Source organism: Tasmannia lanceolata, unplaced genomic scaffold, assembly GCF_043159265.1.
Source record: "Tasmannia lanceolata isolate RefF3 unplaced genomic scaffold, GAP_Taslan_0.1 ptg000025l, whole genome shotgun sequence".
Taxonomy (NCBI): Eukaryota; Viridiplantae; Streptophyta; class Magnoliopsida; order Canellales; family Winteraceae; genus Tasmannia; species Tasmannia lanceolata.
This window is the reverse complement of record NW_027518702.1, coordinates 1591982-1607754: the sequence shown is the minus strand read 5'-3', so window position 1 is coordinate 1607754 and position 15773 is coordinate 1591982. Positions and strand designations below refer to the sequence as shown.

General features: G+C 36.5%; 1 protein-coding gene across 1 annotated transcript in view; it reads left to right on the top strand.

Moving 5' to 3' along the window:
• Positions 1-14208: 14208 nt before the first annotated feature.
• Positions 14209-15773, top strand: part of LOC143858078 (splicing factor U2af large subunit A-like) — a 36186-nt gene continuing 34621 nt past the window's right edge. Inside the window, exon 1 of the mRNA XM_077368675.1 lies at positions 14209-14497. Coding sequence (XP_077224790.1) covers positions 14402-14497 — 96 coding nt within the window. The 5' untranslated portion in view covers positions 14209-14401. The remainder of the gene's footprint in view (positions 14498-15773) is intronic.

Here is a 15773-nt window from a genome sequence, read left to right as displayed (position 1 = left end):
TGCCAAGCTCTATTTCAAATTTCTCTCTATTGAGAATCTTTCCAAAAATTTCAATTCCAAACTTATACATATGAGAGGGGAAGAAGCCTTATATAGGCAGCCTCTAATGCAACATATGAGAGGGAAAGAAGAAACAATGTGTTCCTCGTCATCGTCTATGGCAGATTCAAAGGGTAAAACAATTCTTGCTCTTTTTATTTATTTGCTTTGAAAAACATAAATTTTGATCTACACCACGAGCGAGGGGACGCACAAGCTTGATCAAGCACGGAATCGTCGGATGCTTTGATCCACACCATGAGCAAGGAGACGTAAGAGCTCGATCAATCGTGAAATCAAAGTGATGATGTTCTTCCATTCAACAAGAAATTGAGAAATGGAAGATATGGAACAAAGATTAAGACACTAATCTTGAAATTCCATCATCTTAAGAAAAAAGATGAAAGATAAAAGTGCCAAGCTCTATTTCAAATTTCTCTCCAATGGGAATCTCTCCAAAAATTTCAATTCCAAACTTATCCACATGAGAGGGGAAGAAGCTTTATATAGGCAGCCTCTAATGCAACATATGAGAGGGAAAGAAGCACAAATGTGTTCCTCACCATCGTCTATTGCGGATTCAAAGGGTAAAACAATTCTTGCTCTTTTTTTTTATTTTCTTTGAAAGACATAAATTTTGATCTACACTACGAGCGAGGGGACACACAAACTCAATCAAGCACGGAATCGCCGGATGCTTTCATCCACACCATGAGCAAGGAGGCGTAAGAGCTCGATCAATCGTGAAATCAAAGTGATGATGTTCTTGCATTCAACAAGAAATTGAGAAATTGAAGATTTGGAACAAAGATTAAGACACTAATCTTGAAATTCCATCATCTTAAGAAAAAAGACGAAAGATAAAAGTGCCAAGCTCTATTTCAAATTTCTCTCAAATGGGAATCTTTACAAAAATTTCAATTCCAAACTTATACATATGAGAGGGGAAGAAGCCTTATATAAGCAGCCTCTAATGCAACATATGAGGGGGAAAGATGCAAAAATGTATTCCTCGTCATTGTCTTTGGCAGATTCAAAGGGTAAAACAATTATTGCTCTTTTTTATTTATTTTCTTTGAAAAACATAAATTTTGATCTATACCACGAGCGAGTGGACTCACAAGCTCAATCAAGCACGGAATCCTCGGATGCTTTGATCCACACCATGAGCAAGGAGACGAAAGAACTCGATCAATCGTGAAATCAAAGTGATGATGTTCTTGCATTCAACAAAAATTTGAGAAATGGAAGATTTGGGAACAAAGATTAAGACACCAATCTTGAAATTCCATCATCTTAAGAAAAAAGACAAAAGATAAAAGTGCCAAGCTCTATTTCAAATTTCTCTCTATTGAGAATCTTTCCAAAAATTTCAATTCCAAACTTATACATATGAGAGGGGAAGAAGCCTTATATAGGCAGCCTCTAATGCAACATATGAGAGGGAAAGAAGAAACAATGTGTTCCTCGTCATCGTCTATGGCAGATTCAAAGGGTAAAACAATTCTTGCTCTTTTTATTTATTTGCTTTGAAAAACATAAATTTTGATCTACACCACGAGCGAGGGGACGCACAAGCTTGATCAAGCACGGAATCGTCGGATGCTTTGATCCACACCATGAGCAAGGAGACGTAAGAGCTCGATCAATCGTGAAATCAAAGTGATGATGTTCTTCCATTCAACAAGAAATTGAGAAATGGAAGATATGGAACAAAGATTAAGACACTAATCTTGAAATTCCATCATCTTAAGAAAAAAGATGAAAGATAAAAGTGCCAAGCTCTATTTCAAATTTCTCTCCAATGGGAATCTCTCCAAAAATTTCAATTCCAAACTTATCCACATGAGAGGGGAAGAAGCTTTATATAGGCAGCCTCTAATGCAACATATGAGAGGGAAAGAAGCAAAAATGTGTTCCTCACCATCGTCTATTGCAGATTCAAAGGGTAAAACAATTCTTGCTCTTTTTTTTTATTTTCTTTGAAAGACATAAATTTTGATCTACACTACGAGCGAGGGGACGCACAAACTCGATCAAGCACGGAATCGCCGGATGCTTTCATCCACACCATGAGCAAGGAGGCGTAAGAGCTCGATCAATCGTGAAATCAAAGTGATGATGTTCTTGCATTCAACAAGAAATTGAGAAATTGAAGATTTGGAACAAAGATTAAGACACTAATCTTGAAATTCCATCATCTTAAGAAAAAAGACGAAAGATAAAAGTGCCAAGCTCTATTTCAAATTTCTCTCAAATGGGAATCTTTACAAAAATTTCAATTCCAAACTTATACATATGAGAGGGGAAGAAGCCTTATATAAGCAGCCTCTAATGCAACATATGAGGGGGAAAGATGCAAAAATGTATTCCTCGTCATTGTCTTTGGCAGATTCAAAGGGTAAAACAATTATTGCTCTTTTTTATTTATTTTCTTTGAAAAACATAAATTTTGATCTATACCACGAGCGAGTGGACTCACAAGCTCAATCAAGCACGGAATCCTCGGATGCTTTGATCCACACCATGAGCAAGGAGACGAAAGAACTCGATCAATCGTGAAATCAAAGTGATGATGTTCTTGCATTCAACAAAAATTTGAGAAATGGAAGATTTGGAACAAAGATTAAGACACCAATCTTGAAATTCCATCATCTTAAGAAAAAAGACAAAAGATAAAAGTGCCAAGCTCTATTTCAAATTTCTCTCTATTGAGAATCTTTCCAAAAATTTCAATTCCAAACTTATACATATGAGAGGGGAAGAAGCCTTATATAGGCAGCCTCTAATGCAACATATGAGAGGGAAAGAAGAAACAATGTGTTCCTCGTCATCGTTTATGGCAGATTCAAAGGGTAAAACAATTCTTGCTCTTTTTATTTATTTGCTTTGAAAAACATAAATTTTGATCTACACCACGAGCGAGGGGACGCACAAGCTTGATCAAGCACGGAATCGTCGGATGCTTTGATCCACACCATGAGCAAGGAGACGTAAGAGCTCGATCAATCGTGAAATCAAAGTGATGATGTTCTTCCATTCAACAAGAAATTGAGAAATGGAAGATATGGAACAAAGATTAAGACACTAATCTTGAAATTCCATCATCTTAAGAAAAAAGATGAAAGATAAAAGTGCCAAGCTCTATTTCAAATTTCTCTCCAATGGGAATCTCTCCAAAAATTTCAATTCCAAACTTATCCACATGAGAGGGGAAGAAGCTTTATATAGGCAGCCTCTAATGCAACATATGAGAGGGAAAGAAGCAAAAATGTGTTCCTCACCATCGTCTATTGCAGATTCAAAGGGTAAAACAATTCTTGCTCTTTTTTTTTATTTTCTTTGAAAGACATAAATTTTGATCTACACTACGAGCGAGGGGACGCACAAACTCGATCAAGCACGGAATCGCCGATGCTTTCATCCACACCATGAGCAAGGAGGCGTAAGAGCTCGATCAATCGTGAAATCAAAGTGATGTTGTTCTTGCATTTAACAAGAAATTGAGAAATTAAAGATTTGGAACAAAGATTAAGACACTAATCTTGAAATTCCATCATGTTAAGAAAAAAGATGAAAGATAAAAGTGCCAAGCTCTATTTTAAATCTCTCCATTGGGAATCTCTCCAAAAATTTCAATTCCAAACTTATACACATGAGAGAAGAAGAAGCCTTATATAGGCAGCCTCTAATGCAACCTATAAGAGGGAAATAAGCAAAAATGTGTTCCTCACCATCCTCTATGGCAGATTCAAAGGGTAAAACAATTCTTGCTCTTTTTTATTTATTTTCTTTCAAAAACAAAAATTTTGATCTACACCACGAGCGAGGGGACTCACAAGCTCTATCAAGCACGGAATCGTCGGATGCTTTGATCCACACCCCGAGCAAGGAGACGGAAGAACTCGATCAATCGTGAAATCAAAGTGATGATGTTCTTACATTCAACAAAAAATTGAGAAATGGAAGATTTGGATCAAAGATTAAGACACAAATCTTGAAATTCCATCATCTTAAGAAAAAAGACAAAAAATAAAAGTGCCAAGCTCTATTTCAAATTTCTCTCTATTGAGAATCTTTCCAAAAATTTCAATTCCAAACTTATACATATTAGAGGGGAAGAAGCCTTATATAGGCAGCCTCTAATGCAACATATGAGAGGGAAATAAGCAAAAATGTGTTCATCGTCATCGTCTATAGCAGATTCAAAGTGTAAAACAATTCTTGCTCTTTTTATTTATTTGCTTTGAAAAACATAAATTTTGATCTACACCACGAGCGAGGGGACGCACAAGCTCGATCAAGCACGGAATCGTCGGATGCTTTGATCCACACCATGAGCAAGGAGACGTAAGAGCTCGATCAATCGTGAAATCAAAGTTATGATGTTCTTCCATTCAACAAGAAATTGAGAAATGGAAGATATGGAACAAAGATTAAGTCACTAATCTTGAAATTCCATCATCTTAAGAAAAAAGATGAAAGATAAAAGTGCCAAGTTCTATTTCAAATTTCTCTCCAATGGGAATCTCTCCAAAAATTTCAATTCCAAACTTATACACATGAGAGGGGAAGAAGCCTTATTTAGGCAGCCTCTAATGCAACATATGAGAGGGAAAGAAGCAAAAATGTGTTCCTCACCATCGTTTATGGCAGATTCAAAGGGTAAAACAATTCTTGTTCTTTTTTTTTTATTTTCTTTGAATGACATAAATTTTGATCTACACTACGAGCGAGGGGACGCACAAGCTCGATCAAGCACGAAATCGCCGGATGCTTTAATCCTCACCATGAGCAAGGAGGCGTAAGAGCTCGATCAATCGTGAAATCAAAGTGATGATGTTCTTGCATTCAACAAGAAATTGAGAAATTGAAGATTTGAAAAAAGATTAAGACACTAATCTTGAAATTCCATCATCTTAAGAAAAAAGACGAAATATAAAAGTGCCAAGCTCTATTTCAAATTTCTCTCTAATGAGAATCTGTTCAAAAATTTCAATTCCAAACTTAAACATATGAGAGGGGAAGAAGCCTTATATAGGCAGCCTCTAATGCAACATATGAGAGGGAAAGAAGCAAAAATGTGTTCCTCGACATCGTGTATGGCAGATTCAAAGGGTAAAAGAATTCTTGCTCTTTTTTATTTATTTTCTTTCAAAAACATAAATTTTGATCTACACCACGAGCGAGGGGACGCACAAGCTCGATCAAGCACGGATTCGCCGGATGCTTTGATCCACACCATGAGCAAGGAAGCGTAAGAGCTCGATCAATCGTGAAATCAAAGTGATAATGTTATTGCATTCAACATGAAATTGTGAAATTGAAGATATGGAACAAAGATTGAGACACTAATCTTGAAATTCCATCATCTTAACAAAAAAGATGAAAGATAAAACTTCCAAGCTCTCTTTCAAATTTCTCTCTAATGGGAATCTTTCCAAAAATTTCAATTCCAAACTTATACATTTGAGAGGGGAAGAAGCCTTATATATGCAGCCTCTAATGCAACATATGAGAGGGAAAGAAGCAAAAATGTTTTCCTCGTCATCGTCTATGGCAGATTCAAAGGGTAAAACAATCCTTGCTCCTTTTTATTTATTTTCTTTGAAAAACATAAATTTTGATCTACACCACGAGCGAGGGGACTCACAAGCTCGATCAAGCACGGAATCGTCAGATGCTTTGATCTACACCATGAGCAATGAGACGTATGAGCTCGATCAATCGTGAAATCAAAGTGATGATGTTCTTGCATTCAACAAGAAATTGAGAAATTGAAGTTATGGAACAAAGATTAAGACACTAATCTTGAAATTCCATCATCTTAAGAAAAAAGATTAAAGATAAAAGTGCCAAGCTCAATTTCAATTTTCTCTCTAATGGAATCTCTCGAAAAATTTCAATTCCAAACTTATACTCATGAGAGGGGATGAAGCCTTATATAGGCAGCCTCTAATGCAACATATGAGAGGGAAAGAAGCAAAAATGTGTTCCTCACCATCGTCTATGGCAGATTCAAAGGGTAAAATAATTCTTGCTCTTTTTCTTTTATTTTCTTTGAAAGACATAAATTTTGATCTATACTACGAGCGAGGGGACGCACAAGCTCGATCAAGCACGGAATCGCCGGATGCTTTCATCCACACCATGAGTTAGGAGGCTTAAAAGCTCGATCAATCGTGAAATTAAAGTGATGATGTTCTTGCATTAAATAAGAAATTGAGAAATTGAAGATATGGAACAAAGATTAAGACACTAATCTTGAAATTCCATTATCTTAAGAAAAAAGATGAAAGATAAAAGTGCCAAGCTCTATTTCAAATTTCTCTCCAATGGGAATCTCTCCAAAAATTTCAATTCCGAACTTATCCACATGAGAGGGGAAGAAGCCTTATATAGGCAGCCTCTAATGCAACATATGAGAGGGAAAGAAGCAAAAATGTGTTCCTCACCATCGTCTATGGAGATTCAAAGGGTAAAACAATTCTTGCACTTTTTTTTATTTTCTTTGAAAGACATAAATTTTGATATACACTACGAGCGAGGGGACGCACAAGCTCGATCAAGCACGGAATCGCTGGATGCTTTAATCCTCACCATGAGCAAGGAGGCGTAAGAACTCGATCAATCGTGAAATCAAAGTGATGATGTTCTTGCATTCAACAAGAAATTGAGAAATTGAAGATTTGAAAAAAGATTAAGACACTAATCTTGAAATTCCATCATCTTAAGAAAAAAGACGAAATATAAAAGTGCCAAGCTCTATTTCAAATTTCTCTCTAATGGGAATCTTTCCAAAAATTTCAATTCCAAACTTATACATATGAGAGGGGAAGAAGCCTTATATAGGCAGCCTCTAATGCAACATATGAGAGGGAAAGAAGCAAAAATGTGTTCCTCGACATCGTGTATGGCAGATTCAAAGGGTAAAAGAATTCTTGCTCTTTTTTATTTATTTTCTTTCAAAAACATAAATTTTGATCTACACCACGAGCGAGGGGACGCACAAGTTCGATCAAGCACGGATTCGGCGGATGCTTTGATCCACACCATGAGCAAGGAGACGTATGAGCTCGATCAATCGTGAAATCAAAGTGATGATGTTCTTGCATTCAACAAGAAATTGAGAAATGGAAGATGTTGAACAAAGATTAGGACACTAATCTTGAAATTCCATCATCTTAAGAAAAAGAGACGAAAGATAAAAGTGCCAAACTCTATTTCAAATTTCTCTCTAATGGGAATCTTTCCAAAAATTTCAATTCCAAACTTATACATATGAGATGGGAAGAAACGTTATATAGACAGCCTCTAATGAAACATATGAGAGGGAAGAACCAAAAATGTGTTCTTCGTCATCGTCTATGGCAGATTCAAAGGGTAAAACAATCCTTCCTCCTTTTTATTTATTTTCTTTGAAAAACATAAATTTTGATCTACATCACAAGCGAGGGGACGCACAAGCTCGATGAAGCACGGAATCGTCAGATGCTTTGATCCACGCCATGAGCAAGGAGACGTATGAGCTCGATCAATCGTGAAATCGAAGTGATGATGTTCTTGCATTCAACAAGAAATTGAGAAATGGAAGATATGGAACAAAGATTATGACACTAATCTTGAAATTCCATCATCTTTTCAAATTTCTCTTTTTTGAGAATCTTTCCAAAAATTTCAATTCCAAACTTATACATATTAGAGGAGAAGAAACCTTATATAGCTAGCCTCTAATGCAACATATGAGAGGGAAAGAAGCAAAAATGTCTTCATCACCATCGTCTATGGCAGATTCAAAGGGTAAAACAATTCTTGCTGTTTTTATTTATTTGCTTTGAAAAACATAAATTTTGATCTACACCACGAGTGAGGGGACGCACAAGCTCGATCAAGCACGGAATCGTCGGATGCTTTGATCCACACCATGAGCAAGGAGACGTAAGAGGTCGATCAATTGTGAAATCAAAGTGATGATGTTCTTACATTCAACCAGAAATTGAGTAATGGAAGATATGGAACAAAGATTAAGACCCTAATCTTGAAATTCCATCATCTTAAGAAAAAAGATGAAAGATAAAAGTGCCAAGCTCTATTTCAAATTTCTCTCCAATGGGAATCTCTCCAAAAATTTCAATTCCAAACTTATACACATGAGAGGGGAAGAAGCCTTATATAGGCAGCCTCTAATGCAACATATGAGAGGGAAAGAAGCAAAAATGTGTTCCTCACCATCCTCTATGGCAGATTCAAAGGGTAAAACAATTCTTGTTCTTTTTTATTTATTTTCTTTAAAAAACATAAATTTTGATCTACACTACGAGCGAGGGGACACACAAGCTCGATCAAGCACGGAATCGTCGGATGCTTTAATCCTCACCATGAGCAAGGAGGCGTAAGTGTAATAACCGGTAAAAAAAAAATATATATATATATATATACAAATAAATAAAAATGGCCTCATAGGTGGGTAATCATTGGCCATTACTCATTTTTCCCCGAGTTAATCGGGCATGAGGACATCTGGCATAATGGGGCGTACGCGATTCGAACCCAGCGCTGAGCGAGGATTGAACGGCTTCCTACCACTAAACCACCGTCCCAGATGTCAACTAAAAATGAGTAGATACTTACACATATAAAAAAATTTATCAATAGTCACTATTCATAATTACTATTCACAATAGTCACTATGCAAGATTACTATGCAGAAATACTACGTAAGATTACTATGCAGAAATACTATGCAAGTTCACTATTGAGATAAACTATTCAAAATTACTATTCACAGTAGGACCCACCGAGTACTATTCACAAGCGGGTCCCACCAACAGTGGGTCCCACATCAACGGGCCCCACACAAACGGGTCCCACATCAGCGGGCCCCACACAAGCGGGTCCCACATCAGCGGGCCCCACACAAGCGGGTCCCACAACAAGCAGGACCCACAAATAGAGGGACCCAACGCCAGTGGGAACCACTACCAGAAGGACACACCGCAATCACTTTCATTAACTCATTGGTTAAGCGGGTCACTCCACAACCACTATCATTAATGAGTAGTTGCGCTTCACCGACGAAAATAATAATTAAATAATATTAATCATTCTGTTACTATTCAAGCAGCCTTTACTATTCATTTATTTATACCTTTACTATTCCTATATTTTTAAAAGCATTTAAGAGAAGCATTTAAGAGGGTAGTTGTGAATTTAATAATGTAGTATCTATAAATAGCGACTCTCATTTTGTTATTTCGACAAACCCTAGTAGAGCTAAAAATTCAGAGAAGAAAGAGTAAGAGAGAGAGGGAAAAAGAGAGAGAAGAGAAGGAAAAGGAAATCCACTTCATCACCACCAAGGTAAGTCTTTCATATAGATAGTTAAAGTATTTACTATGGGTAATATGGTTGGTTCTAGGGGTGGACATGGTTCCGGTTCGAACCGAGGAACCGAACCGAACCGGCACATATGGTTCGGTTCGGTTCGGTTCCATAGTTATATGGTTCGGTTCCGGTTCTAATAACCTGGAACCGATGGAAATTCGGTTCGGTTCTGGGTTTGGATCCCGGAACCGAGAACCGAACCAAGAACCGACCCACCTTAAAACCCTTAGTCAGACTGGAAAACAAGTTTTTTAATCTCAGCACTTGCCCAAATATTTTTAATCTCACCAAACAAGCCTTAATATTTTAATGGCACGAAAGAAGATGTGGGAATCCTTTTTGTTTTTAATATTAACTTGAAAGTTTTTGTAAGTGTAAGAAGAAAGTGAAAGGCTTTTAAAAATAGTAAAATATTATGAGAGTAGTTTGTATAACGCCCCCACAAAGTCATATTCATCATTTCATTAGAGACTTTTGTGCTCTGCTTTTCCCATAATGATGATGACAAGCTGGAAACAAAAAATTATTCTATCTCAAGAAAAGAAAACCAAACATTCAAACAACTATTGTGAAGAAATTCCGTTGATTTGATGAAGATCGGGTAAACCCAGAACCGAACCGAACCGAACCGATTATATATGGTTCTGGTTCGGTTCGGTTCCAAACTTATATGGTTCTGGTTCGGTTCCAATTTCAGGGAACCGATTATATATGGTTCGGTTCTGGGTATACCCCAAAACCGAACCGAACCGAACCATGTCCACCCCTAGTTGGTTCTACCACCTATGTAAATATTAGGATAAAGCATGCATAAGAGGCGATAACTCGCTATAGATTATGCAAGTTTTACCATCTTATTTGAACGGTGAAATGCTAGCATAGTAACCGTAAAGTAAATTTTAATCAAAGAAAGGCGAACTGCTGAGCATAGTAGCCCATCTTATTTGAACGGTGAAATACTAGCATAGTAACCGTAAAGTAAACTTTAATCAAAGAAAGGCGAACTGCTGAGCATAGTAGCCAAGAAATAAACTAAATCAAAGAATGGTGAACTGCTGAGCATAGTAACCTGTGGGGTCCACATGAATAGTAACATGTGGGGTCCACATGAATAGTAACCTGTGGGGTCCACATGAATAGTAACATGTGGGGTCCATATGAATAGTGCATGCTGGGCCCCATGATTTTAAAATTTTAATAGAAAGAACACTGAACACAGGGAACATTATTTTGGACATAGATGGACATTACCTGGACAGAAAGGACACTGCCTTAAAACATGAATTTGATAAAATTAGAATAAATTTACAGGTTATCCACTCCAAGGTGTAAGCTCAAACAAACCTGTGATCGGAAAGCTTGATGTAAGGGTTTCTTATCTTCTAATTCTTTTTTTGTTATATTTGATGTAAGGGTTCCCTATCTTCTGATTTCCTTTTTATGTAAGGGTTACCTATCTTTTGATTCTCTTTTTGCTAAACTTGATGTAAGGGTTTTCTTCCATTGATTCTCTTTTGCTATATGTAAGGGTTTTCGTCCATTGATTTTCTTTTGCTATATGTAAGAGTTTTCTTCCTTTGATTCTCTTTTACTATACTGGATGTTCTATTCTTTGATTCTCTTTATACGCAATTGCTATAAGAGTTTCTATCCTTCTAAACTGATGAGAATTCAAGGGGGATCCTTTCTTTCAGACCCCATTCCTTTCAGATAAATGATTCTATCCTCGAAACTTGTTTCCATGAGATATGTTTATGTTTAGGGTTTATCTTGTGATACCCTAATTCTGAATATGGACTGAGTTATGATATGATGACGGGTGGACGCGTTATAGTCCTCCATGTGCACGTGGGTAAAGACGACTCTAGAGAGTGTAAATCTAGAGGATTATGAGCTGAGGTATGGCTATGAATGGGCCGAGATATGGCTATGAATGAAAGCATCTATGCTTAATGAAGTCTATATATTCTTGATATCAAGTTCTGTAAGTTTTCTCTATACGTTTGGAAAGTATGTTGTGCTTATTTTTTCTTTTCATGTTTATAATGTGAGATGTCCTATCTGCAAAATATCATGTTCTTATGAGCTTGACAATTCTACATCACTTCTTGTTTATACCCTACTGGGCTATTTGAGCTCACCCCTTTTTCCTTGTTTTATTGTTCCAACCCCCAGGTGAAGTATAGATGAAAGATGATGAATGCTAGAGTTGAATGCAGAACTGTTCTAAAGAACAAATATGTTTTAAATATGTATCAACTATGTCTTGAATTAAGATGTAATAAGTTAGACCTAATTTCTGTAAACCCTCTAAACGTCGTTGTTGTATTTGAGATCTTGGGAATAATGAAAGTTTTTAAGAAAGATGATGTAATATTCTTCTACGCACCGAGTTGGTATTTCTCCAAAAATCTGGGGCGTTACAGTAAGAGCTCGATCAATCGTGAAATCAAAGTAATGATGTTCTTGCAATAAACAAGAAATTGAGAAATTGAAGATTTGGAACAAAGATTAAGACACTAATCTTGAAATTCCATCAACTTAAGAAAAAAGACGAAATATAAAAGTGCCAAGCTATATTTCTGCATTAGTAGGGGTAGTTTAGGAGTTTTATGTTGTATTAGAGGTTGTCGTTATAAGGCTTCTTTCCCTCTCATATGTACAGGTATGGAATTGAAATTTTTGGAAATATTCTCATTAGAGAGAAATTTGAAATAGATCTTGGCTCTTTTATCTTTCATCTTTTTTCGTAAGATGATGGAATTTGAAGATTAATGTCTTAATCTTTGTTCCATATCTTCCATTTCTCAATTTCTTGTTGAATGCAAGAATATCATCACTTTGATTTCGCAATTGATTGGGCTTGAGCGTCTCCTCGCTCGTGGCGTAGATGAAAGCATCCAACGATTCCTTGCTTGATCAAGCTCGAGCGTCCTCTTGCTCTGGGCGTAGATCAAGATTTATTTATTTTCAAAAAAATAAAAAAGAGAGCAAGAATTTCTAAATCTTTTTTATCTCCAAAGAATGCTTCCGGATCAAACTGCGTCAGACACCCACATCTTCAAAAAATCTTGTCGAGTTATTGGCCTTGGATGATGTATAAATCGACAAAATAATTAAAAAAGCCTTAGAAATGTTTACATGTTCCTTTCTATATACTAACCATATATTTTTAATGTATTTATATTTATATACAATTATTAAAAATCAGAATCGTATCGTAAAATCGTAATAAGAGTCGAATCGTATCAAATTGTAAATCATAACATTCATTCACGAACACACACAATCACATAAATAAATAAATAAATATATATATATATATATATATATATATGATTTGCTAACAACCATTGCAGAAGGCATTTCGCAGGCTAGCTGTTGCATGAGAGACCAGCCACATTGCCTCACTTTTCATCAGATTTTGTTTGATTAATGAGGTGGCTGCTCTCTCAACAGATTTTTTTTTTTTACATTTTTTTTACTAATGGCCTTTTTGGGTATGGATCGATTTCTGCTAAAGTTTGATTAAATATCTAGGGATCTTCAATTTATGATAGTATGCTCCTAAATTGACCATAATCATACCATTTCCCTTACAATTGTGTAGGGCACGTTTGGCTACGTGGAATTTATTTTCATGATAAATCGGGCATCTTCGAGTGTGAAGACCTTAAAAACCAGGAAATAAGATCTCGGAGACGGAAACAACTGTTTGTATGATGAGAAGTTGATAAAAATAGGAAAAAAACTTTGCTCAAAACCGGATCAACATTTTCCGGATTTTTAGCAACTTCTCATCACGGAGACAGCTGTTTCCGGGATTTGGTCTCCTCATTTTCAGGACTTCACACTTGAAGATGCCCGATTTATAATGAGAAAAATTCCTTGCAGCAACGTGATTTGCTAACAACCGTCGCAGAAGGCATTTCGCAGGCTAGCTGTGTTGCATGAGAGAGCAGCCACATTGCCTCACTTTTCAACAGATTTTGTTTTATTAATGAGGTGGCTGCTCTCTCAACATATTTTTTTTTTTACATTTTTTACTATTGGCCTTTTTGGGTATGGATAAATTTCTTCTTAAGTTTGATTAAATATCTAGGTATCTTCATTTTATGATAGTATCCCCCTAAATTGACCATAATCATACCATTTCCCTTACAACTATGTAGGGCACGTTTGGCTGCGAGGAATTTGTTTTTATGATAAATCGGGCATCTTCAAGTGTGAAAACCCTGAAAACCAAGAAATAAGATCTTGGAAACGGCTATTTGTATGATGAGAAGTTGATAAAAATCGGGAAAAGAACTCTGCTTAAAACCGGATCAACATTTTCCGGATTTTTAGCAACTTCTCATCACGGAGACAGCCGTTTCCGGGATTTGGTCTACTGATTTTCAGGGACTTCACACTTGAAGATGGCCAATTTATCATGAAAACAAATTCCTCGCAGCAACGTGCCCAAAGAATAGATCCCCCCATCCTCCACAGACACACACTCTTGTCTTAAATATTTTTCTTGCAAATCCAAACCGACCCTAAAGGCCACATAAAACTTCAATGGGTTCAAGTCACTTTTTTTCTTTCCCATGCAAAAGCATGAAATGTTGAAAAACAATTTCCTTCCAAACTTTTTCAGAAAATTTTCTAGAAAAGTTTAGAAAGGGAAAAATATTTCTTAAATTTCCTACTTTTCTTTTTACACACAGATACATTGAACCAATCTTATACAATTTCTATTCCGAGGGACCTTCAAATCCAAACCGACCATAATCAAATTTTTTCCATCAGAAATGATTTTCTTGCAATCCAAACAGTAGGCTAGTCAATATGACAATATGCATGCTCTTCAGCTGTCTCCTTATTTATAAGGTTGAAAGCTGACCCCACCTCTCTCTCTCTCTCTCTCTCTCAGACATACATGCTTTGGTAAAAGGGACCTAGGGTTAGGGTTTGTGATCAGAATCAGAACACTATCATGTCTAATAGGAAGGAGGGCAACGGTGGAGATGGCTACAAAGAAGGTGGAGGAGGAGGATCTCCTCCATACGATCATCTTGACCCTCAACGTCAGGTTCGAATTTCTCTTTGCCTTCTTTCTCTTCCTCTTTCTCTTTTTTTTTTGAAATGGAACTCTTCCTCTTTCTCTTTGTTTTTTGTTTCTTTCCATTTGGTTGAATTTGATTATCTTTTTTAAACTTATAATCTGATTTTCATATCTGGGCACGCAATTTTCCTTAATTACTTTGGCATTCATATCGTTTCCTTTTCCCCCTTTTCTTGGATTTGAAGAAAACCATACAAATAATTTTGGGAAGATCCAAATTTCCAGAACTAGAACACTCGATTCCGCTTTGATTATCACACTAGCTGTGTGGATTTCCTATTATTTAAGACATGCCACATTGATTTAGGTGTGGGAAAATTTTAAAAACAAAAAATGAAATCAGGGGTTACTCATAAAGTCACAAGATAACTAATTTTGTCTGTAATTCTAGCTAATCTTCGAAGACGGGGTCTTTTCTTAGAAGTAATTAATGAAGTTAACACATAAAAGCACCATCATTGGAAAAATCTAATTAGAGATCACCCTGGTTAACTATTGACCACCCACAGTGCTGAGGCATTTATTCTATGATGCTTGGCTTGGGCTTGGTTTGTGGGACCCTGCTAGGTCGAGGTCGTTTTAGTCCATGTATGATGTGGCATTTCGAATCCATATTAAGATTCTGCTTCATTTAATTTTCAGTTTCTGTGATGCCGCCCTATTTGATGCTTAAGGGCCATGTTGGTTTTGGATTTTGAGAACCGATTGTGAGGCTAAAATAGATTATTGGATTCAAAATCAAACGGGAACCCAATGCATGCCCAAATAACTACTAAAAATTAAGATGGCAGCAATAAGCTACTGTTTCTTTGAATAGAAGCAAACCCAAATAACTACTAAAAATGTTTCCTTTTTGCAAATCGTGTTCGCTGGGTGATCACACAGGCCCTGTTTGTTTTGAAATTTGAGAACCGATAGTGAGTCCAAAACAGATCCTTAAACTCTGAGCACTTTCTTTTGTGAACTCTTGAGGTCCTTCATACTGGTTTACCTGGACTTTGTTGGTCTAGAATGGGCTTAAAGGAGTTCTGACTATGCCATAAATGAATCAAGATTGCAACCTGATGTCACTCACTTGGTTAGAGATGATGATCTGGCAATGCCTGCCCAGAAAAAAATCATATATCTGTCCTGTCATTAACTTTATAGTCTCAACTGCGAACGGAAATTGAATCCAAACTAATTGGGAATTAATTAAAATCCAGCAGTTTATAATTGTACTGTGTTTTGTCAAGTTGAACAA